Here is a 27,983-nt window from a genome sequence, read left to right as displayed (position 1 = left end):
AATGATCATATTTATGTAACATTTCAGGGGTCTTATACCAAAACATTAGTATCTTATAGGCCGTCTCTCTCTGCTCCACACATCTGGAGACTTTAGAAGTAGAAGTCCAAATGTCCTGCCATTGAGAAATGGTTAAGGGGGATGGTAAAATTGTAGCCCATCTCCTCATGTAAAGATGTGTTTCCGTGGTGGGTGAGGTTGAATTGTGGAGGACACTATATATAGAGGATATAAGTCCTTTCTGGCATGGACCTTGGGAGCACAAAGTTTCAAAGGTGTTAGGGTTGGCCAAAGTCAGGGCAGGAGATCTGGAGTGGAAATAATGTTTAAATTGAATGTATGAAAAAAAGAGTCACTCTGGAATGTCATATTTATCCTGAAGCTCAGGAAAGGATAGGAGTTTACGAGATACCGGATGCACCAGATGGCGAAGTTGGAAGACGCCAGACCTATACCAAGGAAACATATTCTTCACCGAGAGGCTGTCAGGCATATCTGGATTAAAAATGACATTCAACAGGGGTGAGCATGGAGAAGAGAGAGAGAACCGTTTGTGACACTGTTTCCATATGGAGAGAGTAAAAAGCATCGGTCCAAGGCATATGCGCCTAATCTGAGCCATAGAGGAGGTCAGATCAGACCACAGCATGGAGCAGGGATGGACAGGAGTGACCACACTCATTTCTAGCTCTGACCATCTACTGGTAGCAAAATACGACGACCAGGAGACAGCCGCCAGAAGGTGTGCTGCATAGTAGTACTTCACTATATCGGGGGCTCCCAGTCCTCCATGGGACCGTGGAGCAAAAACCACTGTTTGGGCTATCCTATGCAATTTATTCCCCCATATAAATTTAGCAAAGGCTCGCTGAATATTCCTAAGCTGAGGCATAGAGATAGCAACTGGTAATGTTTCAAAAAGATATAAAAACTTAGGGAGTATGGCCATTTTCAATACGTTAATCCTGCCCAGAAGAGATAGGGGACACGACGACCAACTTCTGAGCAGTCTGTGCGTTTCCGCTATTAAAGATATATAGTTAGCTTTATAGAGGGAGCTGTACTTGGCGGTCAGGTTAATGTCGAAGTATTTGAGGGAAACGGGGCACCAACGATAGGGGTATGTGGATTCCAAGGAAGCTTGAAGCGTGGGGGGAATATGAATAGGGAGCGCTTCGGTTTTAGTCGTATTAACCCTATAACCTGAGAGTCTACCAAATGAATCTAAAAGAGCGTGAAGTTTCGGAAGGGAGGTTAGAGGCTTCGTCAGGGTGAGGAGTATGTCGTCTGCAAAAAGAGACAGCTTGTATTCTTTCAGTCTGAGGGAAATTCCACTTATGTCCGAATCCTCCCGTAAAGCTGCGGCCAAGGGTTCTAGGCATAGTATAAACAACAAGGGGGATAGGGGGCATCCCTGTCTGGTACCATTACTATGTGTGAAGAGCGGGGATCTGTAAGATGCCAATTGGACTTGGGATGTGGGGAATGAGTATAAGGCTTGCAGGGCTGACAGGAAAGAACCAGAAAGGCCAAAACGCTGGAGCGTAGCAAACATGTATGGCCACCCCAGCCTGTCAAAGGCTTTTTGTGCCGCCAAACTCAAAACGATAGCCGGACGAGACGTTTTATCGAGTAAATCTATGAGGTCAATGGTACGCCTGGTGTTATCCCCAGCCCGTCTGAGCAGTACAAATCCCACCTGGTCGTTGTGAACCAGGGCAGGGATCAATAAGGAAAGCCTATTAGTCAAGATTTTGGTGAAAATTTTATAGTCGGAGTTAAGTAAGGCTATGGGTCTGTAATTATCTGGTAGGGTAGGGGATTTACCCGGTTTCGGGATAACTGTGATGTGTGCATGTAGAAACTGAGAATGCGGTATAATGCCCTTCTGTAGGGAGGTAAAGAGATTAAGCAGATGAGGGCTCAGCGTCGGGAGAAAAGTCTTATAATAAACATAAGGAAGCCCGTCGGGGCCCGGGGACTTATGGGACGGGAGGTCTTTTATAACCGCAGCCAATTCCTCTGGTGTAACAGGGGCATTCAGGGTATCCACTTGTGGGGAAGACAGCACTGGCAATTTCAAGGAAGCGCAGAAATCATCAAAGCTATCTTGGGAGAACACATGGTTAGGGTCTGAAGCTAGGCAGTTATATAATTTTTTGTAAAAGGCACCAAATACTTTAGACATCGTCAAGGGGCAGTAAGTCGGAGTGCCGTCCGACTGTAGCAGGAGATCAGAATAGGAGTGAAATGGACAGGGCTTTAGCTTGTTCACTAACATCCTATGAGGCTTGTTGGCAAATTCATAGAACCTCTGTTTAGCCCAAAGCAGAGCTTTAGAGCACTTGTGCATATCTAAGGATTTTAACCGTTCGCGGATAGAGGTCACTGTGCGAAGACGTGGCACCGATGGGGAGGACAAAAGCAGAGCTTCAGCTTTTTGCAGTTGCGAAAAGAAGGTCTAGTCTCTGCGCAGCCGAGTCTCGCTTGAGGCGGGAGCCAGCCGAGATACACAATCCTCTAAAAACGGCCTTGTGGGCCTCCCAAAGGGTGGACATGTCCCGCACCGACCCTTCGTTAAGTTGAAAAAATTCGGCTAGACCGTGGGATAAATGGGCTTCTGTAGCCGGATCACGGAGGAGAAACTCGTTGAATCTCCAGTGGCAGGTCTTAGGTGTAGAGAGGGTGAGGTCAAGCTGGACCGATGCATGATCAGACCACGTTATGGGATTTAACTCCGAGGCCACTGCCGACGTTAGAAGAGGCGCCGTAACAAAGATGTAGTCCAATCTGGAGTACATCTTGTGTGGGGGAGAGTAGAAGGAGAATTGCCGATGCGTAGGGTGTTTAATCCTCCAGATGTCTAAAAAGTTATGGGATCTAATGAGCTTGCGAAACGCAGTAGATTGACGTTCCGCTTTTAAGGAGGGATTGTCTGAAAACAGGGTCTGCCTATCCTTCCTAGCAGACATGGCCATATTGAAGTCCCCGCCAAGGATCATGAATGGCTGAGCATAGGTGCCCAGTTTGTCCAAGACCTCAGTAAGGAAGTGAATCTGGCCCGAGTTGGGAACATAGACATTAATAACAGTAAGAGAGCGAGAGAAGTAGTCACAGTCCAGGAGGATGTATCTACCCTGCGGATCAATAAATGAGGACTTAACCCGTAGCGGGCATGTCTTTTTAATCAGTATTGCCACCCCTGCTTTACCAGAGGGGTCAGAGGCCATAAAAGAGACCGGAAAATGTTTGGCTGCAAATTTAAGAGATCCCCCTGGGCGAAAGTGGGTCTCCTGGACTAGGACCACATCTGCGTTTGAGGACTTGAACTCCTTCAAAGCCAACCAGCGCTTATGGATTGAGTTCAGGCCCTTAACATTATAAGTCAGTACCCTCAAAGCCATCGTGTAGAAAACAGTGAAAGCTTAAGATACCCATAATATACATACAAAAAAAGGATATAACCATACCAACCAGGAAGATACTGGGACCCGTGGTGTGTCCTAGAAGTAAAAGGCAGGCATATAATAACAACAATGTGATTATAAAGCGTAGAAAAGTGTGTCCAAACTGAACGAAAAATGAAAAAAAGGCAGAAAAATAGGCCTAAAAAATAGAAAAAAAAAACCATTACTATTAGAAAAAAGGCCTGGGGGGTAAAAACCACCCAGGAGTCCACAGCCGTAGCCGTGGAACAAAAGGAGGCACATCAGGGGTTCCAGCTCATCTGGAGAGACCCCGCCACCTTCCAGCAATCGTTACAGGGAATAAGAGCAGAACATTGTAGTCCCAACAACCAGAAAAAAAAACAGGGGCAGTAAAAGTTATAACCTGTAACTAAAGTTGCAAACACCCCTTGTTAAAGAGGAAACATGGTGAGACAGGGGCCGAGGCCAAGGCCAGCCAAACACTACACAAGGAAGCTTCCATTAGGGAGGGAGTCTAGGATGCAGGTTACGTTGAGGGGTAGAAAAGGATTTCTGCGACTTCTGGCGTGCAGGGGTCCAAATCCGAGCAGGAATGGAGGAGGGTCTGGGCGTCGTCGGAAGCGGCATGGGATCCTCATCTGGCAGCGGTGGTAGGCCCAGGTTACGTATGAAAGCTTCACTCTGAAGATCTCTCATATAGTATTGAATCCCATCTTTAGTAGCAGAGAGGCGGAAGGGGACCCCCAACGATACGGGAACTGATGATTTTGCAGATGGGCAGTCACAGGGCGGAAGCTACGACGTTTGGCAAGAGTGATAGGGGATAAGTCACTAAAAATTTGTATCTTGGCCCCTTTAAATTCCAAACGGGATTTATTCCGGGTGGCCATGGTCAAAGCTTCCTTGCTATCATAGTAGTGAAAGCGTACGATAATGTCTCTAGGGTTGGCTCCGGCAGGAGGCTTTGGGGCCAGGGATCTGTGGGCCCTATCCATTCTCCAGTCTATGTCCGGGATTTTAGGGGCAACAACATTAAAGAGGCTAAGTAGGTATGGTTTGATCTCCCCCTCACTAACGGCCTCAGGTACGCCTCTAATCCGAAGGTTTTGGCGACGTTCCCTATTCTCCAGGTCTTCCTGTTGGGATTGGAGCTGAGAGACAGATTGTTTCAGACCGGCGTTGTCTTCTTCCAAAACGTGGACATACTGTATCAGGTCATCAAATTTGGTTTCCAGGACATCAGTCCGTTCTCCAATCTGGGCAAGCTCCCCCCGCAATTCATGGGCCAGTTTACCCATTTCCTTAGAAACATTACTCGTCAAGTCTTGCAGGAGAGCTCGCAGTTTATCATCAAGTACATCGACTGTGACCGGGGCGGACATCACGTCTGAGTGGTTATGTGACAAGGAATGTGGACTGTCTTGTGCCGGTACTTGGGAGGCCACTTGTGCGTACGTGAAAGAACCTGGAGAAGGAGCTGGAGAGGCCGGTCTGCTTAAAAATCGATCCAGAGTCTGTGAGGGCCGCAAATCCGGGGACAAAGACTGAGGAAGGTGTTTCGGCCCGTATTTCACCATGAGGCGTTGGGACTAGGCGTATATTTAGTTACATGTGGTGTTTCCCATAGAGGTGTAGCGACTGTGAGCAGCACGGGAGCATTGGAAGGCGGCTAAGGCCTATATAGGATGATCACATGTTTGTCAAACAGGGAGGGACCCAAGATGAGACCCCAAGAAAGTTCGCTGTCGGTTAGAGAACACAAACCAACTGTGAGGGGGGGGGGGGTGGAGCAGGAGAGCAGGCCGCAGCAGTCCCAAACAGCCAGGGGGGGAAAGATCCAGACACCACTGCCCCTCTGGGTTGTATAAGGGGAGAGGGCACTAGCCAGGGCAGAAACCAGGGCAGATAGCAGCAGGTGCAGGCCACAGGTAGTAGAAGGAGATGGGTGTACCAAGATGGCCGCTGAGCAGGCCGAGGGTAGAAGCTGGGTAGGAGGGTGAGACTGATGAATGCAGGCAGTCACTCAGGAGGGCTAATATGCTTAGCTGAGGCAGGGATTAATACCTGTGCTGGATGGGGTAGCAATCTGGCCACAGAGGGGGGAGAGCAATTAAGCTGTTAGAGGCCTCGGGTGGAGCAAGATGGCCGCCGGAGCTCACCTTGCCAGCTGGAGCCTGGGCTTCCTCACAGGTATCCGAGCGGCGACCAGCGGGGGTCCGGTGTAGGAGAGGCTGTCCGGAGGGGTCCGCGCCAGGTGTATGCCGCCGTCCCGGCCGGGATGGGGCCTAGGATGCGCCGTCCGGAGGCTCCGTGAAGCGGTGTAGGCCGCAAGATGGCGGCGTCCGGCCTGCCTCGCCGCCGCGGAGTAAAAACGGCGGTGGATCCGGCCGAAATATCAGCTCCGTCCGGAGGTCCGATGGCCCACCGGCGAGGTGAAGAGACCGGCGGGCAGAAAAAAGTTGCGGTGGCCGAGGATGGGGTTCGATGGAGCTAGGCCTCGGCGGAGCTCTCCCCAGACACCTTCCTTTTTTTTTAAAGAAAAAGAGGCAGTTGGCTGGCATTCAAATAGATCAAAATCGCCAATCTGGGGGCCCAGGCAGTGAATAGACCCCCTTTCATACCTGAGGGTCTGAGCTGGCTTGAACGGAGAGGAGAGTGAAAGCTTCTGTCGTTTCCAGCATCAGAATGGTGAGTGCTTAATACAGACTTCAGTGGTGACACATAGAGATGACAACACAATACATGGAATACATCTCCCCTACCTTTCCTCGCAGCAGGGGTTGTCCACAATCCTGGACCTACGAGAAGACCCTGCCAGTAAACTTTTATTGGCCTTACTACCAAAAAGTACTGGATCCCAGGGCCCAGCTTTAAAAGCATTTGCAAGCAAAACCTCGTGTCTTCGGATGAGGCCCGGGTACCGTTCAGTTAGTCTATTATGGAGACATCAGAATGGATTCGGTCAGGATGGCTGGCTCTCATGAAAGGATTACTGCCCGTGGAGCTCAGTACACACATCCGTACACGTGCCCAACACCATAGACACTGGCGAAAAAACTGAGGACTCCCAGTAATGGGAGGGGTTATATGGGGCAAGTTCACGCCTTAAGCGGCGTGCCAGTGTCCAGCACCTGATATGCTGATATAACCCACATAGTTATTACTATGGCTCTGTGTTCCCTGATGTAAGAAAATAAAAAGCTTGGGTCAGTCTCTCATGTCTGTATGGTGTCACATGATCAGCCTATGCATATGTAAATGTGTACATGCTCATTAACATACACATTATTTTGGGAGTAGTAAAAATATGGTGAGTTTATCCTGGACAAGCATATAGTAGACATCCTTTTATAGAAGAAAATCGTAATTATTATTTGCTTGCTGGGAAATAGCAACAGAATGGACAAGGCGAGAGAGACAATCATGGGGGACAACTATGTAACAGTAAGCAGGCTGGCACCATATAAGCTAAAATGCTCTCAGTGAAATTTAAATTATAAACAAGGTACAGAATGGGGATTTATATCAAGCAGCAATTTATTGGAAAACAGGGAGGAAAACCCTCCAAACAGTCATAGCTCTACGGTAGGAAGCATGGTTGGTACAATCTGAGCTGTAAGTACTACCTGCTGTTTATGCTAAAGGAAGACGCAAGGGGAACAAAGGCGGGACTTTGGTCCAATAGCATTTTTTAAGACCTCTGGACTACTATAGTGGCACAGAAGAGAAAAACTATATTTTCATTCACTTTCTTATGATCATTTCCCAAATTACAACAGCACACTTAGATTTCGCACACAAAACCGCACTGAGAACCAATCTCTAGTCCCACTGAGATACCTTTCCCCATCATACAGTTTCAGAAATATCTCAGAATGCCCTCATTCTTAGGCTTCTGTAAGTCTGCATAGCACGTTGTGTATGTATGCTAAAAATTTCAAATTGCTCATACAGATCTCATTGTTACTTCACCTATTGTTTAAAAGCAAAAGCCCAACCGGACCAATACAATAAGCACTTGGAACACCGGATATTTTAAATCTGGCCAAATATTAAAACGGCACCACTAATATATTTTAGTAAACCTAGGCTATTCATTGTTTAATAGCATACATTGTATTAAATGTTATTGCAACACTAATGATTAATGTCTCTGGTAACAGCTGAATCGTGTTTAAGAATAGAACCAAACCATGTGCACGGCATATTTGTGAATGTATGGCCATGCTCCTGGGTGTCACTCTGCACAGAGACACAGCGCTGATGAAAAGGCTCATAAATCAGGGAAAGGCTGGATTCATCTTTCTTCTTTGTAACTTCTAGAAGAAATACACATACCAGCTTTACTCATTTACACAAGGTCTTTTGGCAAGCTTTTATTTCTCCCAGTGTGATTATAAACCGTGAACCTTCCGCATTGCAAGTTTATCAGGAGAGTACTAAAAAAAGATTCCAAGGCAGAATTGTTTCACATCTAGCTCTCACATGCATGCACCTGTATACAAGTACACTGCATCGGCATGAGCATCAGGGGACAAGTGAATGTTAAGTAACATGCAATTTAAAAATGGAATGGAAATTTATTCATAGCATAACACTGGGCTGGAGAACAACTGATAATGTGTAACCTCAAAGGCTTTTACCACCAAGGATGATCTTAAAAAATAATAGGAATCTATAGTGACAGCAAAGAAAAATATTAACAAATTACATTCCTGTAAAATCAAAACCGTTTTGTGCTATGCATTAGGTGAAGAATGTTTAACAACATCAATATCTTTTTAAAGATATATATATATATATACACAAACATTTTGACACACATTTATTTCTTTTTTATGTTTCCTTTTCAAACCAGAAATGTGGTGCTCAAAAAAAAAAAAACACCAAAGGTGAAGAGAAGAAGTGCTCGTGAACACACACACAAAAAAGTGCACAAGGATGTGTTGAACATTAAGTTCAGCAAGTCAAAAGGCACCGAGTACCCCACTCTTCATGATTAGCCAAAGCAGACCAACGAGTACTGGGTGGCTCTACCTAGGAGATATCCCCTAAAAGGTAAGGGAGGGAGAAACCTAATGGCCACAAATCCTTCCTCTAGACTTCAGAAAAGGCCTAATGATCCACATCCTCACAATCCTGCGTGAAAGGTGACACACAAAAAAGTGATGGTAACAGACACTTGGAGAAAAAAGAAAGCTGTGGTATTGTGGCCAAATGCCATTTCTCAACATGGGGTCCCACACAAAAGTGATACTCTGAGCACCCTTGTGACGCCACTCTAGTGGCCTCTGACCACTAACAGTATTTTTTGCCACTAACACTGATAACAGAATTTTTTTTACTAACACTAACTTCAAGGCATTTTTTTTTTTTCAATTGCCATCAATGAAGAGACACATATTTCTTTCACTGACCACCAACATATTATAGGATCCCCAGATTATTGAGGAAGGTAGAGGGATGCAGTACAGCACAATTTGTCACTGAAGAGGGACACATCTATCACATTCACCTGGAGGAAACAGGGCCACCTGGCCTAGTATATATAGACACCAGCCATTAAACCAGCAATGACATAACAGAGGCAGCTGTTGCTTACTTCTGCTTCTAAAAATCCTACTTACCTGGATGTCATGCTAATCCATTCTAATCTGCTTGCTTGGTCCTGGTCAGTAACATAAAAATTATTAAAGCCAAAGACAGGTAGGCACTCGTAATACAGATTTGCATAAAATAAGAATAAAATAATAGGATGTTTGACTTACCATTGACAGACACAGTGCTTCCTTATTCAGAACCATAGGGTTATATTACCCCCTACAGGATAGGAGACTAGGCAGAAAAAAAAAACTTGGCTATGATCATGGGCAGTCCTAGGTGATATACAACTCCCTCTCTGCTATAGGCCTTCAGTTTTGTCCCAAGCAGTGTCAGAAGCAAAAAAATTATATTTTCTCATTTGTTCATTGACAGACATATCGCTCCCTTATTGAGAATCATAGGGACGTCTCAAAGCAGTGCCAAACATGAGGGGTGGGACAAAGAAAAATCCCAAGGCTAACACAAGAGCCAACCAGGAGCTCAACACAGAAACAAACTGGAGCCCAACCTGAACAATACCTCTTCAAGAGGGAATATACCCTCTAAACACACCTTGCAGCCAAGAGAAGAATCCTCAGATGCCAGCACAGCCACGTTGTAGAATTTTGTGAAAGTGTACACCGACAAGTGGCTGCCTTGCAAACCAATGCAGCTGATGCCAGATGATGGAAGGCCCCAGAAGCAATAAGCAGCCTAGTAGAATGTGCTGTAAAAGGGAAAGGAGGAACCAAACCCCTCATAGAATAGACCAGAGTCATCGCCTGTCGGAACCATCTCAAAAGGTCGCAAAAGACAGCCCCCTTTTTGGCCCGTCCGTGATCACAGCGAGTCTGATCTCAGGAAAGGCCCTGTGACTGCCAAATACACCCGAACCGCCTGGACACATCCAGGGCATGCAAGGTAAATCCCTTGGGATATTTTGACCTGGGACACAGGGAAAGCAATACAACGTCCTTAAAGCGGGAGTCCGCCGGGACTCCGCGTTTTTTTTTTTTTTTTTTTAAAGCCAGCAGCTACAAATACTGCAGTTGCTGACTTTTAAAATAGTGACACTTACCTGTCCAGCGCGCCCGCAATGTCGGCACCCGAAGCCGATCTCTAGATCGTCTCTCGGGTGCTGCCGCCGCCATCTTGGGTATGGGAATCAGGAAATGGAGCCTTTCGGCTTCATTTCCCGGTTCCCTACTGCGCATGCGCGAGTCGCGCTGCGCAATAAGGACGGTCCCCGCTGCCTCTGGGATCTGTGGCTTTCCCAGCAGGCAGCGGGGCACTTGCGGAAAGGGGCGGGCACTTGCGGAAAGGGGCGTAATCTACGCTCCTTTCCGCAGAGAGCTATCCCGGAAGTGGGTGCAGATACCTGTACTACACACTTCACCTTTGTGGATCACCAAGTAAGAAGTATGACATGGTAATGCCTACAGTTCTGACACTCTGCGAGCATATCAACCAAAAAAGCCACCTTCTGGGACAGAGCAAGCAGAAGAACCTTATGAATATTTTCCAAGGGAGGCTCTTGTAGAACTAAACACACCAAGAGTAGATCCCATGGTGGTAGAAGCGATCGTAACGTTGGAGGCAGGTGTCAAACCCTTTGATTAAGAGTATGCACCAGGGAGTGTAAGACCAGGGGATGTCGAAGAAAACTGCCAAGGCCGACAAGTGGCCCTTGATGGTACTCAAGGCCAAGTTCTGCTCAACCCCCCTGTGAAGGAAGGGCAAAATTCAAGCCACCAAGAACGAGGGTAAATGGCAAGCCCCTCACGTCAGGATATGTATGCTATCCATGTCCAGTGGTAAATCTTCCCAGATAGGAGTAAGCACTGATTACGGTGCGAAATGGGTCTGCATTTTCCTGTACCCTGTTATTCTTTTGCTGTGGATTTTTTGATTTTGTTTTGATGTGACCCACGTTGTTTCAATTAAAGATGGGATTTCAAGTCTTTTTTCAGTGTGCGGCTTTCCAGAGTTTTGTCCTGCTTTTTTGCTCATGGTAAATCTTCACATAGGAAGGCTTCCTAGCCTTCAGCAGCGTCGTAACTTCAGCACCTGGCTCATAACATCCAGGTCTTCAAAAAACAACAACTGAAGCAGGATAGAAGATCTGCCCTTTGGACAGTAGAACCTCTCAAGGGACATCAGCGACCAAGCACACCTGGTCGGCATACCAAGACCGACAAGACCATCTGGGCCCACTAGAATGACCGGAATCCCTTCGGCCTCGATCCTACGCAAAATTTGCGGAAGAATCTTGAAAGGAGGAGAGGTGTAGATTCGACTATACTGGCCCAATGGGGCCACAAGAGCGTCTGCAGTGTCCACCAGAGGAGCCCATGGCCTCACCAGAAACCTCAGTTAACCGTTCTGTTAAGCTGGGACGCCAACAGGTCTACCTCAGGAGTGCCCCATTGGAGACATATCTGATGAAACATGTCCTGTAAAAGGGACCACCTTGTGGACCAACACTAGCCAACTGAGGCAACTGCCTGCCATTTTTCCTCTCCTAAAATACATACTGCGGAAAGGGCCGAAACAAGGTATTCTGCCCACAGGAGGATGCTGGTTACTGTCAGGGCTGCCACACTCTACATTCTGCCCTGGTGATTGACATAGACCACAGCCATGGCATTGTCCGACTGGATCCGTACCCGGAGCCCCCAAAGTCAACCTGCAGGATCCATACATAGTCTTATCACACAGAGTCCCAGGATATCGATCGGCAGTCCGGATTCCTCCAGTGTCCAACAAGCCTGAGCAGAACCCAGTCCCAGGACACCTCTTCACCTGGACAGACTGAAAGAAAGGAAGTGCCCTGCCGAAATCCCAGAGAGTGAAGCCACCAGACACCAGGGACCCCCTGTTTTCAGGCTCAGCCGAAGCTGATAGCCCAGAGACCTCAGGCACTTTATGCCAGGATCTCACTTGAAAGGTGCTTGTATGGAACTGCGCAAATGGAACCACCTCAAAAGGTAGATACCATCAGGCCCAACACCCACCTGCAGGAACGCAGGGAGGCCTACTTGTGAGACAACAGTTGCTGAAACGCAGCATGTAACTTCTGGAGTTTGTCCAGAGGAAGAAAAACCCTGGGCAGAGATAAAACCAGAGTAAGGCCTAGATAATCCAATTTTCTGGAAGGAGCCGGAGCACACTTAAGGTAGTATAGAAGCCAACTGAAAACTGACATTTGTATAGTGAGCTATGTCGCTTCTCAGGGTAGCCGAGGACTCTGCTTGCAGAAGATGAACATCCAAGCAACCCAGGACCGCAATTCCTCGCTTACGTAACCATGCCAGAACTGCGGCCAGCACCTTTGTGAGTACGCGAGGTGTAGAGGCGAGACAAAAAGTCAACACCGCAAGCTGAAAATGCTCTTTTCCCACAGTAAAATGGAGGAAGTGTTGGTCACATATTGGAGTGCGTAAATAAGCATCAGTGATGTCGACAGAAGCCCGGAGATCCCCATGATGAAGAGACACCACCTCTGTGCAGATGGATTTCATTCTGTACCCACTGAAATTGGGACAAGCACTGTGACGGAACCGATCCCACACCGATCGAGTGCTTCCGTCTATATACCGCTTCCTAAGTCCTGGAACACAAGTCCAAAGGATCTGGCTATAGGAACCCCCAAGCACTAGACGACACCAGGCTTAGGAGTACATCAGGAATCACCTTTATTTGAGATCTCACACAAAATATATACAGCGGGGTGACTAAAACCTAACCTAATTAGCATGAGCCAATTATCTAAATCAACACTCAGATTAGTTGACTGAGGGATAAGACTTTTTGTCTCCTGCCAAATTCAATAAACATTACTATAAACATAAACAAAGGGTTAATTAGCACAAACAACAACGTTTGGAATGTCCTTACAAGCTAGACTCATTTACACAAGAGACAGGTGTCTGGAGTTAATGACATTAGCATCTGACAGTGTGTCCCAACAGCATGAGACAACACACATCATATATAGAGCATTGAATCTGACTAGCACAGATTATAGTGGGGTTCTCATTCACCCTGTGCCCCTTAAAATCCAGGGCCCATAATCGATCGGCAAGAGGCTCGCACTCTGTCCTCTCAAAAAGCCTGTGTCCCGGCTAGGTCTGTCACAAGCACACCCTGAATCAACAGGGCTTGCACAGCCCCAAGGAGAACTGCCAACAGTCCGGTGACAGAGGCCAACTGTAAGGAAAAAAAACTTTTTCGGGGTTCAAGGCCAGAACACTAGGACATAGGTGAGGGCACGCCTTCATGCTCAAGGGGTCCTGTCCGTGGGTCTAGGGAGCCCCGCTCTCGGCTCGCTAGACCAGGTCCATTGCATGCCGAGAAGGACAGCATCCAATACGAGGCCCCTTTCCCCATTTCAGACTGTGGAAGATATTTACAATTCCCTCCTGTGGCCTATAGCAGAGAGGGGGTGTATATCACCTAGGACTGCCCATGGGTGTAGCCAAGTCTTTTTTTTCCTGCCTAGGGTCCTACTCCTATAGGGGGCAATATAGCCCTATGGTTTTGAATAAGTGCTGTGTCTGTCAAAGAACGAATGAGAAATATGAGTTTAAAAAAAAAAACACTGCATACAGTAATAAACTCTGCTTCTCAGTGCCATGCTCAGCGCTTTGAAGATACACTGATCTAAAGGCATGAAAGATGTATGTCATCCTTTCTTCCTATGCCGCTCACTTGCTAAAAAAGGTATTCCTCCATATAACAATATCACAATATGTCACTATCTTAAAAAGTGAAGGAATGGCAAATATATCACACATACAAAAATATATATATATATATTTTTTATGCTAGGGCCAATGCTAAAAACAAATATATAGTAAAAATAAAATTTTAGTACATACGGTTAAATATATTTTTCTTCAGGAATTCTTAAACAGTTGGGTTATACTGTCCCTTACAAGAGGTTGGGACACGGGCAAAGAAAAATATGTTGAAGACAGCCCCATATAATTCTACCTCTAATCATCATTTTATGAGCAACCTGCACGTAGTGCCAATAACACAGAGGAGCAGAACCTGTGTCTCTCAATTGGCTTAAAACAAAACAAACAAAAAATAAGATATGATGGTAAGTATGAGAATTGTATTTTCTATATCTCCTATTGAGGGAAACAGGAACATGTCAGGATATCCAAAAGCAGTCCAACTGATGGGTGGACAACAGCCACTAAAACAAAAAAAAAAACACTCAAAGGATGAGTGTATAACCTCTATGGAAATTTAAATTGGGTTGCTCGCATTATATTAGTAGATAAGAAAGATTTTTGGTATTTGAAATAATTATTTAATCAACAAAAGAGAAAAAGCCACTAAAAACAAGTAGCATTACACATAACAAATTGGATGTATACTAGAAGTACATAACATATATACATAGAACAATGAATGACCAGGTCTATTGCAAGAGATGATCTTTACAAAAAGTAACCCAACGTTTCGAGGTATATATAAACAGTTGACCTTTTCTTCAGGGGTAATTCGTGGTCAAATCAAGTAGATCTGTAGTAAGAAAAAAAAAAAAAAATACATTGCAAGTTATCATGTCAGTCACGTACATAGATAACCATAAGCAAAATACAATTTTAATATCTAATCATGTGTACATTTCAATATAATACACTGACGCAATCATATTTCACATAACAACAAATGCATATAAATATATACACATTACTAACCATATGTGTAGATGGTGAACTTCATATAACATCCAACAAGAAGGTTGATCTACCCCAGCTCCACCGAGGTCAGAAGGCCCAAGGGATGAAGGGAAATCAAAATATGTAACCAGGACAGGGAGGTTATTGGGGAGAACACGTACACCCCCCCCCCCCCCCAGCACCATGGATCTCGTGTTCCTTTCAATCAATCTGGAATCCCAGCCACCATATGGCATCACAGAGGGCACCACCACACGGGCCCGCCACACTCCAAATTGAGTATGCAAACTGGCTAGGTTGAAAAACACATACATTTTCATTTTTACAGTTTAATTTCTTTAATTTCCGGGCCTTTCCTTTTCACCGATGGTGTCACTTGGCGCAGGGGAGGCCGGTGCCTGCCCTTCCTTCATCCTGGCGGTCTGCTCGCGTTATGCGAGTGACCATGCCGGATCTACATCGCGGGAGGGTGATGCAGGCCAGCCTCGCGCATGTGCCGTGGGGTTCCGCCGTGTGCGGAGCTCCGTGGCATGGGCGCGGCTCCGCAATATCTCGGCGGAGATTGCCGATGGGGTGGCGTGCGCAATTGCGGGGGGGCGTCACGCGGGGGCACTCAACTCAGCGGGGATACGCCTATGCTCCAGTGGCTCTCCAATCTAGGAGACACAGCTGGGCTTAATTGGCCTAATCAAGAGCACCAAGTGACACCTGTATTTAACAGGCTGATCACAAGTGCTCTCTCCTGCCTGCAGCCGATCACAGGTTCTTGGGACAGACAGATTATCTGGTAAGCTACATGGATATATATACACAATATGCTGTGGCTGTTAGAGGCATGTTTGACACTAGGATGGAGTAATTAATTTGCCTGTCTATACTTTATGCCCCCAGATTTAGGGCACAGGACACTTTTTCAGAGTGGTGATAATGGAGCCCTGCCCCTATAGAGGGATTTCTCAAGCCTGGTCCCCATGAGAGGATTCAAACCTGTGGTCTAATATATCTTGCAACAGCAGGTCTTTGCAGCTCAGTCTGTATGTAATCACAGATTTTTTTTATATTATCCCAAAGTTTACGGGGATGTTTGGGGAGGTACTTATATGATACATGTTTGTATGTGTTTTTCAACCTAGCCAGTTTGGATACCCAATTTGGAGCATGGCGGGCCCGTGTGGTGGTGCCCTATGTGACACCATATGGTGGCTGGGATTCCAGATTGATTGAAAGGAACACAAGATCTATGGTGCTGGGGGGGGGGGGTGTACGTGTTCTCCCCAATAACCTCCCTGTCCTGGTTACATATTTTGATTTCCCTTCATCCCTTGGGCCTTCTGACCTCGGTGGAGCTGGGGTAGATCAACCTTCTTGTTGGATGTTATATGAAGTTCACCATCTACACATATGGTTAGTAATGTGTATATATTTATATGCATTTGTTATGTGAAATATGATTGCGTCAGTGTATTATATTGAAATGTACACATGATTAGCTATTAAAATTGTATTTTGCTTATGGGTATCTATGTACATAACTGACATGAGAACTTACAATGTTTTTTTTTTTGTCCTTACTACAGATCTACTTGATTTTACCATGAATTACCCCAAAAGAAGAGGTCAACTGTTTATATATACCTCAAAACTTTGGGTTACTTTTTGTAAAGATCATCTCTTGCAATAGACCTGGTCATTCATTGTTCTATGTATATATGTTACGTACTTCTAGTATACATCCAATTTTTTATATGTAACGCTACTTGTTTTTAGTGGCTTTTTTCTCTTTTGTTGAATAAATAATTATTTCAAATACCAAAAATCTTTCTTATCTACTAATATAACGTCAGCAACCCTATTTCAATTCCCATAGAGGTTATACACTCATCCTTTTTGAGTGTTTTTTTGTTTCTATGATTATAGGGAAGTGGGCTTATTTTGGCATTATAGATTATATATATATATATATATATAGTGGACATCAACTCCTTTTTTTCGACAACAGCCACTGAGAGGTCCAACAGATGTGGAGATTGTGCCACAAAAGAGTGTCTAAATAAACTAAGTCTGAATCATGGCTAGATAAGGAAAGGGCTAAGTAAAATAGGTAAACTGATATGACCAAGGGGTGGGAACTAAATATCAACCAGGTACTCCAGACCAAGAGAGATAATCATCATTAAGGGGAAATTACTACCCGAGGGAGCAATAAGGACGATGATTAATCAGCCAAAGTAGACTACCAACCAACTATCCATCACAAACAGGTAGAAAAAAAATGTTAGGACAAAACCACAGCAACAACTAATATGGTCAAGAAGAAGAAATGTTTTCTGGGCCAAGTCAAAAAGAAAAACAGATCCCTAAAGGGAAGTTTGAACATACATACCATGTTCAACAGAAAGATTATTTGGCCATCTGCAGAAAAAGGCTTATGCCTAGCATATCTAACTTTTGACTTCAGGGAAATGACGTTATATGTTCAGAATATGTCCAAAACAAAGATCAGCTGGTCAAAACATGGGGCTTAAGCTTACCACTTCTAACCATTACCTTTAGAGAAAAGGAGATCTATAATAAGGAAGAATGTTAGACAACTAATCTAGCCATGAGCTCACACAGCATAAACTATAAATGTATAGATAGAAAAAACTACAGGATAATAACCTTGTAAGTTTATGAATGAGAGGGTAGGGCAATCAATAACACCTGCAAAAAAAGGAGGAGGCAAGACCAAGATTATATTGTAATCCAAACTGGTATTGAAGAACACAGGAGGAAAGGCTCCCCCAACACCCAGAGATTTTCCTGTGGTGTGACATTCACATTGCAACTTGCCTAACCACTTACCAACTACATGGTTCAAGAATCACAGAGGTTACACCTGAAAAGTGCAATATTCTCTGCTGAAGTGCCAGGGGAAGGAAACCTACTGCTATTATTAGAACCAGTCTCCTGACAGAGAATAGAAGAGAGAAAATAATCGAAATCCCTAGAAGACAGCAGGTCTGTCACTGAAAGAAAACCTTTCTACTGTTCATTATAGGTCTCACAAAGAGCTCTAGGTCTACACTACCCCTCTTCAGGGGAATCTTCAATACAGTTCCAGCTTGTCTTGCCTGCTGACTATCCAGGTGAAGACAGGACCCCACAGCAATGGATAATTCCTTCCAAGGATGAAAGAGAGGCACTCAAGTGCTGAGGTTTCACTCTTCAATGTGAGGACAATCTGCCTTGGCTTCGGTCAAGGCAGGGTTCAGCGAACGTTAAATAAGTTTGGATGCCAAACCCAAATCTAATTCAATGGGAACCAAATCTGACAAATTAAAAAGCCCTTTCTGACCCCTTCCTGACTTCTACACTCATGCTGATCTCAACAGATTGACACCACTTTGTCTTCCCAAACGTTTCCCCCCTTCTTTCTTTTTTTCTCCCCCCACCTCTAAGGACTTGGATCTCCCAACCCCGACTAGGGGAAGTGATTGGGAGACCACATGTCATTGATACAGCTGCGTTTCTCCCGGACATTCAACGCCGCCCGCACCTAATCAGACCCACCCTAACGCACTCCCACACCACACCCACATGATTCTCGGCGGAGACTGAGGAGATAAACATCTACCCACGACCCAACTCATACTTCCCCCCCTCCATCCCCCTCTTTTTTCCACCCCCCGTGTACCCCCCCCCCCCCTCCTCACCCCCCCCCCTTTTTTATTTTTTTTTATTTATTTATTTCTTCTTCCTCTCTTTTTCAGTGCCTATTAAGGACCCGCCTGCAAACCAGTTACTGCTGGAGCCCTCGCAAAAGAGGGCACAGTCAGTAACATCTGACCCCGTAATTACTGATTTCCCATGCAAACACACCACAACATATACCTACCACCTGGGACTCCCTTTTCAACAGCAGTTCCAAAAGCCAGATCAGGAAAATGCTTAACAACTTTGAGCTTCATAAACAGACACTTTAAAGTTTAGGTTTTATTCTCTTCTCCGCCTGACGGAGTAACGAGACACCATGTGCGCACTGTTCCGTTTACACTAGCGACTTTTTGTCATTACCTAATCCTTGATACACTGGTTTGATAGCTGATATTTACTGACTGTTCCATGATCTTTGAATGTTTGTATGATGGAAAAGAACATTTGTAATTTTGCACTATTATATTTTCAATAAAATTTGTTTGGAAGAAAAAAAAAAAAGCCCTTTCTGGGATAATGTCTAAAATAGCATAAAGGGTGGGTACTGCTCAGGAGAGCATGTACCAAAGCAAACATTTTTTTTTTTTGATAAAAAATTAATGTCGGCAGAAGCAGTGATATATTTAAATCACATTTACAAAGAAAACATTTTTTAAATTGTCTGCAATCAACACTGCCCTCCTGGATTCTTTTTTTTTTTTTTTTTTAAGAAAAAATGACATATAGACTCCAGAATTCCCCCAAAATACATAGCAGATCAGACATTACTTGCTACCACTGATAGCCCTATTAGTGAACAGTTGTGTCTAGCTACACTCACGTCCCTACAAATTGACAGCACACTGCCCTATCTGCAGGCGTTTAGGGCTATATAAAAATCTATGCCGTCTCTCCAAGCACCCTTACCCCCATAGACCACCCCCCTCCCCCGGTTTAGCAGGGTGCATGAGAAACCAGCTTTATTAACCATTTATTAACCAATATTACCAGCTTGCATGTGGGTGTTATCACTTCAAAAAAAAGTAAAAAACTCACAATCTTAGTCAGTAATAAGTAATACAAAGGTTATTTAAGCTTAAAACTTCTTTGCAGACATGGATATCACCTACTGCAGTCTCTTCCTAGTTCCTGCATGCTGAGTGGAAGGGTCCAGCTGCTCAGCTGCTACTGACAAATAAGTCCCAGTATTGTAATAATAAAAAAATAGTCAACCAGATGAGCAGTGAAATGACATTTCAGGAGGGGTTCAGTATACAAGTAGTATATAGACTACTCTCACCGCTGTCATGCTTTCCATAGTCCCAAGTAACAATATCTGAATTTGTCAGTTTTAGAAAAACTATAGTCGGCTGCAAATTGAAATGGTATGATCATTACTAGCAATATTACATTTAAAAATGGCTTTGTAGCAGTTCTATAATTTTTTTAAGAAATGTGGTATTTCCCTCTCTATATATAACATTTTTACACAATCTAATATTAACCGTAAGACCTTTAGAGAAACTACAGATTGCATACCTTATGCCAAGTTTCAATTTTTTAACAGAATACCAGCATAAAAATTCCTGGTTGGGGATGCATAGATTTAGCTCAACTTATTTTATTTATAGTATATCAGATATTAGAATAAACTGATATGGATGTGGACTACATAAGCAGGAGTCAATAAAACGAAAACTGAATCCACAATTTAACAGTTAAAATAAAAACCAAACCCCATCAAAATGAAATATGTGAAAAGCAAAACAAGTTGGCTAGGGATTGGTATTCTGTTTATAAACATCCATCTGTTGAAATCTGTCAAAAAAAGAAGCAGCCAAAATGTATTTTGGCAATTCAAGAGGCTAACTTGATACAACCGATGACATATTTAATGACAAAATCTAAACATGTTTACCATTTAAACAATAAACATAAAACAAAATAGACTTTGCCTGAAAAGAAACACCCTGTAAAACATGGCCAAAATTGCAATCAGATATATATTTTTTTCTTTTTACAGAAGCTGTAATTAATTATAGCATCTATGTTTTTCTTTCTTATAGTGCACTTGAAACAAGTAATCAATATTCAGGCGGTGAAGAATATCTTTAGATTATCAATGTGAGCCTTGCCAATCAATTGTCCATGATAACATGCTCAAACAAACAATCTAAAAAGCACATCTGTCAAATACGGAGCAAAATCAATGCTAAACCTAATTCCAGTAAAAGCTTAAAACCACATATTTAAAGTAGAACAAAAACTGACAATGCTTTGGTAGGCTCCTGTTATTAACTTAATCTCACTGCAGCAACAGGTACAGAGTTAATTACCACTTTTCAGTGCTGTAGTATGTTTGAATGTTTGACAGCAGTCAGCTTGTGAAAGGAAGTGTCACTGTTGGTATTCCAAAACAGGTGACTAAAAGGCTCCATGCATACAGACATGTGAGGAAAGTGCTTGTTATACAAGCCTGCACCCAGTAAAGACACCCTGAACTGGACTTCAAGAAACTAATTTTGGTCTGACACTATGGGGTTGATTTACTAAAACTAAAGAGTGCTTCAGCATGGCTGTAGACTTGCTTCTTGACACATCCATGGGAACCTTCTCACTCCCTTTTTCTTGTTACGACAAGTGAAACTTCAACTGGCCTCTCTCAAGCGCCATAATACCTGGCACACTCGGAACTCACAAGGGAAAGATTATACATTTTTTTCTGACTCCAAGATCTGGTGAATGGATGCCTCCCTTCTTACCGATCCTGGTGATATGTCCACCATCAGACTATTGCCAATTACTTCCACCACAATGACATGCCAGATGTGTCCCACATGACTCAATGGGAGGTACATAGGTGTGTTGTTAGAGGCCACCTGTTAGCCATTGTGGCAGGGAAAAAGAAGGAACACCAAACTTTGGTCCGAGCACTGTCAGAAGAAATCTCTAAACTGGAAGCGCAGCACAAATGTTCACTGGCTATTAAGATAGCAACCGACTTAGTTGACACACAACACTTCTGCTAGAAGATCCTTGCAACCCATTTGTCTTACCATGTGCCTGCCTGGGTGGGCCTCGACCAAGTTGGCTTTGTCCCTGGCAGAGAAGCTAGGGAAAATACCATTAAAGCTCTAAACCTATACCACTTGCTTACCTCCACCCAACATGAAGGCTTTTTCCTTGCAATGGGTGTGGAGAAGGCCTTGGACCAAGTGGCCTGGGACTATACGGATGCAGTTTTTGAAGCCCTAGGACTGGGGAGCTGTATGCGGGCCTTCACTGGGGCACTATACTCCAATCAAAGAGCTAAAGTTTCGGGTCAGTGGCCACTTGTCTGATGCCTTCTCCATCCAGAGTGGAACCAGACACTATATATCCTTACTTTTGAACCTCTCTTGCTTTGCATCTGGGCAAATCTGAACATAAAACGTACTGAGGTTCATCATCAGGAATACAAGCTTGCTGCCTTTGTGGATGATATCCTGATTTTCCTCTCATCCCCATTGACTTCCTTACCCAACCTGATGCAAGTCCTAGAACAATTCCAACTTATTTCAAACTCAAAAAATTAATTATTCAAAATCTTTTGCACTGAACATCTCTTTACCCCCTAAGCTAGTACATCTATGTCAGACAAATTTCCCCTTCCGCTGGAAGACAGATACCATCACCTATTTAGATATCAAACTACCTGGTAAGCTAACGGGCCTATATGACAAAAATAGTTTTTGTCAGAACTGAAAATTATACAGCAGGACTTCCTTAGGTGGGATGTGCCCACCGTCTTCTGGTTTGGATGAGCCTCAGTTCTTCTCTGCATTCTGTATAAACTGCAGACTATCCTGATCAGTTTGCCACCTTCCTTCTTTGCAGCATATAAAAGAATGTGCAGGGTTTTCCTATGGAGAACCAAGGCAGCACAAATTGGTTGGGCGAAGCTGGTGTTACCAAAGTCTGGTGGTGGCATTGGCCTCCCTCACTGCAGATATGTTATTGGACTGTCCATCTGGCTTGGGTAGAGGATTGACAGATACATACCCAACGTAAGGGATGGTTACTCTTTGAGCAATTGATCGCAGAAGTTGATCTCCGCTCAGTCCCCTGGTTCTCTAAAAAGCACATAATACCCGACATCCAATCACACCATCATATTGGGGCAACTCTTCATGCCTTTTAAAGGGCTTGTAAAGTGCACGCCCTCTCAGCCAAAGACTGTATAATCATTCCTATTAAGGGTGACCCAGGTATGGCTGAGGCCTACTTATCAGCTTAGTGGCCCTACGCAGAGATGCAAGCTAAACATTTTTTTACAGGGGCAGGTTCCTCTGCCAGAGAGAGCTCACAGCACTATCTCTGACTAAGTCCTTCCCTTTTTGGGTCCATCTACAATTAAAACATTCTCAATAACTCAGCGAACAGAGAAAGCTTCACAAAAAACCCCTACTGTCTTTGAATCACTGTGCTCTAGCTAATCTCCCCAGAATAATGTGATCTCAGTGCTTTATGCCTCAATGTTCTGGGAACCTTATATTTTTTTGCACACAGAGCATGCATTTTAGGAGACCGAACTAGACACAGTCATAGAGGAAACTAGCTGGGATCAGATCCACTTGTATATTCACAAAGGTTCAATGAACGTGAACACCTAGGAAAATGGGTATAAAATTAAAATGTGGTGGTGCAAGACACCGGAACTGGTTCATAAATTCATCCTGATAGTCTAAGTTCAGTGCTGGAGATGTGGACAGGACTTCGGCAGTTTTCTCCACATATGGTGGACATGCCCACCGATTCAGCCATACTGGTGTAAGGTGCGTGACGCGACAACTGTGATTACCTTGCTCTCACTGGAGTTTTCACCAGCACAGTACCTCCATCTTCCCAAAATACCCAAGAAAAGATACTATAAGTAGGTGGTTATGCATATGATTAACGCTGCTAGATTAAGCTTGCCGGTTCATTGGAGGTCCACATCGGCCCCTTCAATTTAAGAATGGGCGTCATGCATCAATCATATTGCAGCGATTTAGGAGCTGATACCACCCAAGATAGGATATTCAGTTTCTCGAATATATGGGAAGCCTGGTTTAAATATCGAAACTCTCAAAGATCTCAAGACCTGACAAAAGGCAATGTACAGCCGGTGTTTTACAGTTAGTCTCTTTGTAGATACAATCGGAAGGAATTGTAGGTTCTTATACAACATACAACACTACCAGAAGTAGATGGAGAGGGTAGCTGGTGGTTATCCCACCCCCTCTCCTCGCATTAGCCTTTCAATGCACCCCTCCTTCCCTAATCTTTCTTTCTTCTTTACCCCCCCCCCCCCCCCCCCAACTAAGTCCTAGCAGGCAGAGATTCTGGGATAATGGGCCAATTTAGTAGTAGGCTCCTTCTCCCACTCGTCTCACACTATGCAGAATAAACAGAAATCAGATCAGGAACCTTGCCAGAGGCCCTGAATGTCTAATAACTTCGGGATGTCTATAGGCACCTAAATTACCTTACACAAACATGGCAACGCAACAACATCTTTTGATTGTACCTTACGCAGGGAGTACCTTATTGACTATGTCACTGGTATGTAACTATTGTTTGTACTAAAGTTAGAGGCCTGTCATTTTATATTGAAATTTCTTTTTTTGTTTGACGTTTTTTTTTTGTCAAAGTTTAATTGAACAACCTGAAGATAGAAGCTAATTGGCTACCATGTACAGCTGCACCAGATGTTGCATTCTCTGGTTTTAGTAAATCAACTCCTATGGGACTTGTTTAGTTTTTCTTCAAGCAACCTCTCAATTCAACAGCACAGAGGATTTAAAAAAAAATTTACTTGGTGCTGATATATGTCCAAGCCATAGCGAGAATTGGACAGATTGAGTGGACTTTACAGGTACCAGAAAAGGACCAACATTACATAATACAACCAAATCTCTATCACAAAAAAATATTTTACAAATAGTTAATTGGTTAAAAAGATGTGTGTACACTATAAAAACAAGAAAGAAACCAGAGCTCCCATTATTAAAGCTACTTGTTTGATATCATAATAGATCTCTGTTACTACTAGGTCAAAGATATTTCACGGCAATGCTTCCTCAGGATCTTATTCCCTTGACTGTGGACAGAGATCAGGTGGAGAAGTGCTCTTAAGTAAAGTGGTGTGCCTGGTGTCATCCAAAAGGCGGCTTACACACAATGTCTTTGGGTACAAAGCCCCAAACAAGGAAAAGGAGAGAGAGAGGAGTCAGCCACTGCCTCATAAGTCTCATATGCAATATTCTTATTCAGGAGTGACTACCCATAGCCGCACCAAAACTGTGGAATGTAATGCAACAGTGCATTAACATAACGGTACTGTGTTTTTATCGAAAAACCAGGAAAAAAGGAAATATATATTGCATATTCGATTGCAACTATACTGCCACTTGCAAAACTTTGCGGCCAAAACAGGCATCAGCCGATGCACTGACATCTACCTTGTAGAACTTGGTAAACATGTGGACAGATGACCAGGTCGCCGCCTTACACACGTGAGCGACAGATGCTTGGTGTCCACAATTGCCCTTGTGGAGTGGGTCGTGATCGGAAAGGGGGGCAGCTGCCCCTTCAAGGCGTAGGCTTGTACTAAAACCTGTCTGATCCACCTGCAAATGGTGGCCGACGAGAGCGCCATGCCTTTTTTGGGACCAGCCATGGAAACAGTGAGCCTGACTTCCGAAAGGGAGCAGTGGCAGACAAATACACCTTCAGAGCCCAAACCACGTCCAGAGCATGAAGGGCCACCTCCTTAGGGTGTTTGGGCTTAGGACACAGAAATGGTAATACAATGTCCTCATTGATATGAAAAGCCAAGACCGCCTTCGGTAGAAAAGACGGTTGCGGACGCAACACCACCTTATCTTTGTGGATAACCAGATAGGTGACTTGCAAGACAAGGCCGCCAGTTCCGAAACCCTCCTGGGTGATGTGATGGCCACTAGAAAAAAAAACACGTTCTGGGAAAGAGACAACAGGGGAATCTCCCTGATATTTTCAAACTGAGGTTTTTGAAGCGCCGACAACACCAGGTTCAAATCCCATGGGGGTAACGGTGGACGCCCCAGAGGGACTACATGTCGTACCCTCTGAACGAAGGTACTCACTAATGAGTGAGACGACAGGGGTCGCTGAAAAAAAAAAAAGACAGCCAAGGCTGGTACTGATCCCACCAGCGCATCCGACGTGTCTGCCCACGGATCTCTTATCTTGGCACCTTCCGATTGAGATGGGAGGCCAGAAGATCCACGTCTGGTGTGCCCCACTTTAGGCACAGTAACCTGAATATCTCTGGATGCAATACCCATTCTCCTGGGTCGAGCATCTGTGGACTCAGATAGTCCGCCTGCCAGTTTTTCACTCTCGGGATGTAAATGGCCGACAGGGCCGGTACGTGTCGCTCTGCCCACCGAAATATGTGAGCGACCTCCCGTGCAGCGGCTGAGCTTCTTGTTCCCCCTTGATGATTGTCTGACTGGATCCTGATCGGACGCCCCTGAATTCTCATCGACCAAGTGGAGAGGCATAGCCTGATCGCTCTCAACTCGAGCAGATTGATCGGCAAATTGGATTCTTCAGTCGACCAGAGGCCCTGAGCCGACTGAACCCCCATCACTCCACCCCAGCCGGATAGTCTGGCATCCGTTGTGATCACTGTCCACTTCAGAGGTAGGAGCGATTTCCCGGACTGAATCACCGGGGACCTCAGCCACCAGATCAGTGAGTCTCTGACTGAATCACTCACCTGGATCGGACGATCCAGGGACAACTGAGACTTGACCCATTTTGTCAAAATCTCCTGCAGGACTCTGGTGTGGAGCTGGGCATAGGGTACTGCCTCGAAGGAGGCTACCATGAGACCCAGGACTCGCATGCAAAAGCGAAGCGACGACCACTTGCGGCTCATAAGCAGTTTCACCGCAGATCTGAGCGTTTGCCTGAAGGGAGAAAAACTGTAGCTTCCATGGAGTCCAGCAGCAAGCCTAGGTACTCCAGATGCTGGGTCGGTACAATCACCGGCTTCCTTAGGTTCAACAGCCACCCAAATTCTTGCAGGGTCTGCATGGTGATCGCCACGTCCTCCTCCAATTCTGAGGCAGAAGATGCCCTCAGGAGGAGGTCGTCTAGGTATCCCACGATCACAATCCCTAAAACTGAAGCCAATACCTTGGTAAAGACTCGGGGGGCTGATGCCAGACCAAAAGGGAGAGCCACAAACTGGTAGTGGGCTTGACCGACAGCAAACCGCAGACATTTTTGATGACAAGGGCATATGGGTATGTGCAGGTGCACATCCTGGATGTCCAAGGATGCCAGGGAGTCCCCTTGATGGAGTGCAGTGACTACTGAGCAAAATAATTCCATTCTGAACCTCTGCACTTTTACAAAGCGATTGAGGGCTTTTAGGTCCAAGATTGGAGGTACCCCTTCCTTTTTGGGAACTACAGATTTGAGTAGAATCCCTGGCAGCGTTCCGATTCCGGAACAAACACCCCGTGATTTAGCAGGTCCCTTACTGCCCCCAGGAGGGCCTCTCGGCGAGCCGGAGATACGGGTATGCTGGAGGGGAAGAATCTGTTTGGTGGCCAAGAGAGAAACTCTTGTAGCCGGAGGAAATCAGATCGCAGACCCATTGGTTGGATAACCGAGAGGACCACCAGGCTGCAAACTCCCGAAGGCGACCCCCCCACCCGAGACATGAGTGGGGCAAACCTTCGCGGGCTTGTTAGGCTTGCAGTTCCAGGGACGTTTTTGACCGGCCGTGGTCGTCCTGTTGGGCTGGGGACGTTTTGTCAAAGCTCCGGGTGGACAAAAAAAAAGACGTTTGTGAGCGGAAAAAGAGGGCCCTTGCCTATGGGGTGGCTCCTTACCCTTCCTGGCTTGTGGGAGTAGGGTACTCTTACCACCAGTGCTATTTTTAATAATGTCATCCAAGCAGGCTCCAAAGAGCTGGTCGCCAAGGAAGGGAAGATCCGCCAGGGATTTTTTGGATGCCTGGTCAGCAGACCAGCATTTTAGCCAAATCAGACGCCTCAGCGCCACGGCTGACACTGAAGCCCTGGATAACAGAGGGAGAGTATCCAGGACAGTGTCACAGACATACTTAAGGCCTTGCACTAGTTGGTCTGCTAGTTCCACGCAGACAGGAGAAGCCTGATGCTCTCCCAATTCACTGTGCAAACATTTTGCCCACTCAGTCAGTGTCTGCGACACATGTGTGGATGCCAGTACTGGTCGCACGGCTGACCCCACAACCGTAAACAAGGAACGAGTCACTGCCTCAGCCTTCCTGTCCGTGGGATCCTTGAATGCAGGAGTCCTCTCAACTGGGATCGTGGTTACTATATTTAACCTGGATACTAGGAGGTCCATGACCGGAGGAGCCGACCATTTTCTGAAAAGGCTCTCCTCAAAAGGGTAACGCACCGCCATATATTTGGGGACCGAAAAGGTCCGTTGCGGGCGACCCCATTCCTTGTAAATTAACTTGTCAAAATAAGTCAGATACGGGAACACCTTAGGTGAACGTGCTGGCTTGCGGGACCCAACAGGGACC

The 27,983-nt window shown here is 45.1% G+C and overlaps 1 protein-coding gene across 2 annotated transcripts in view; it reads right to left on the bottom strand.

Annotated features, from left to right (window-relative positions):
- The window catches only part of TBC1D22A (TBC1 domain family member 22A), an 839,044-nt gene that overhangs the window by 275,225 nt on the left and 535,836 nt on the right, over window positions 1-27,983 (bottom strand). Inside the window, exon 12 of one of the 2 annotated variants that reach the window (XM_077468512.1) lies at window positions 14,321-14,549. The exons of the other annotated variant lie outside the window; for it this stretch is intronic. Coding sequence (XP_077324638.1) covers window positions 14,535-14,549 — 15 coding nt within the window. The 3' untranslated portion in view covers window positions 14,321-14,534. Of the gene's footprint in view, window positions 1-14,320; window positions 14,550-27,983 lie in introns of those variants that run through there. 2 annotated transcript variants of the gene reach the window in all.

This window comes from Lithobates pipiens, unplaced genomic scaffold, assembly GCF_037356315.1.
Source record: "Lithobates pipiens isolate NorthernLeopardFrog02 unplaced genomic scaffold, aLitPip1_a1.2 Scaffold_8, whole genome shotgun sequence".
NCBI classification, from domain to species: domain Eukaryota; kingdom Metazoa; phylum Chordata; class Amphibia; order Anura; family Ranidae; genus Lithobates; species Lithobates pipiens.
This window is presented reverse-complemented; position numbering and strand designations above follow the sequence as displayed.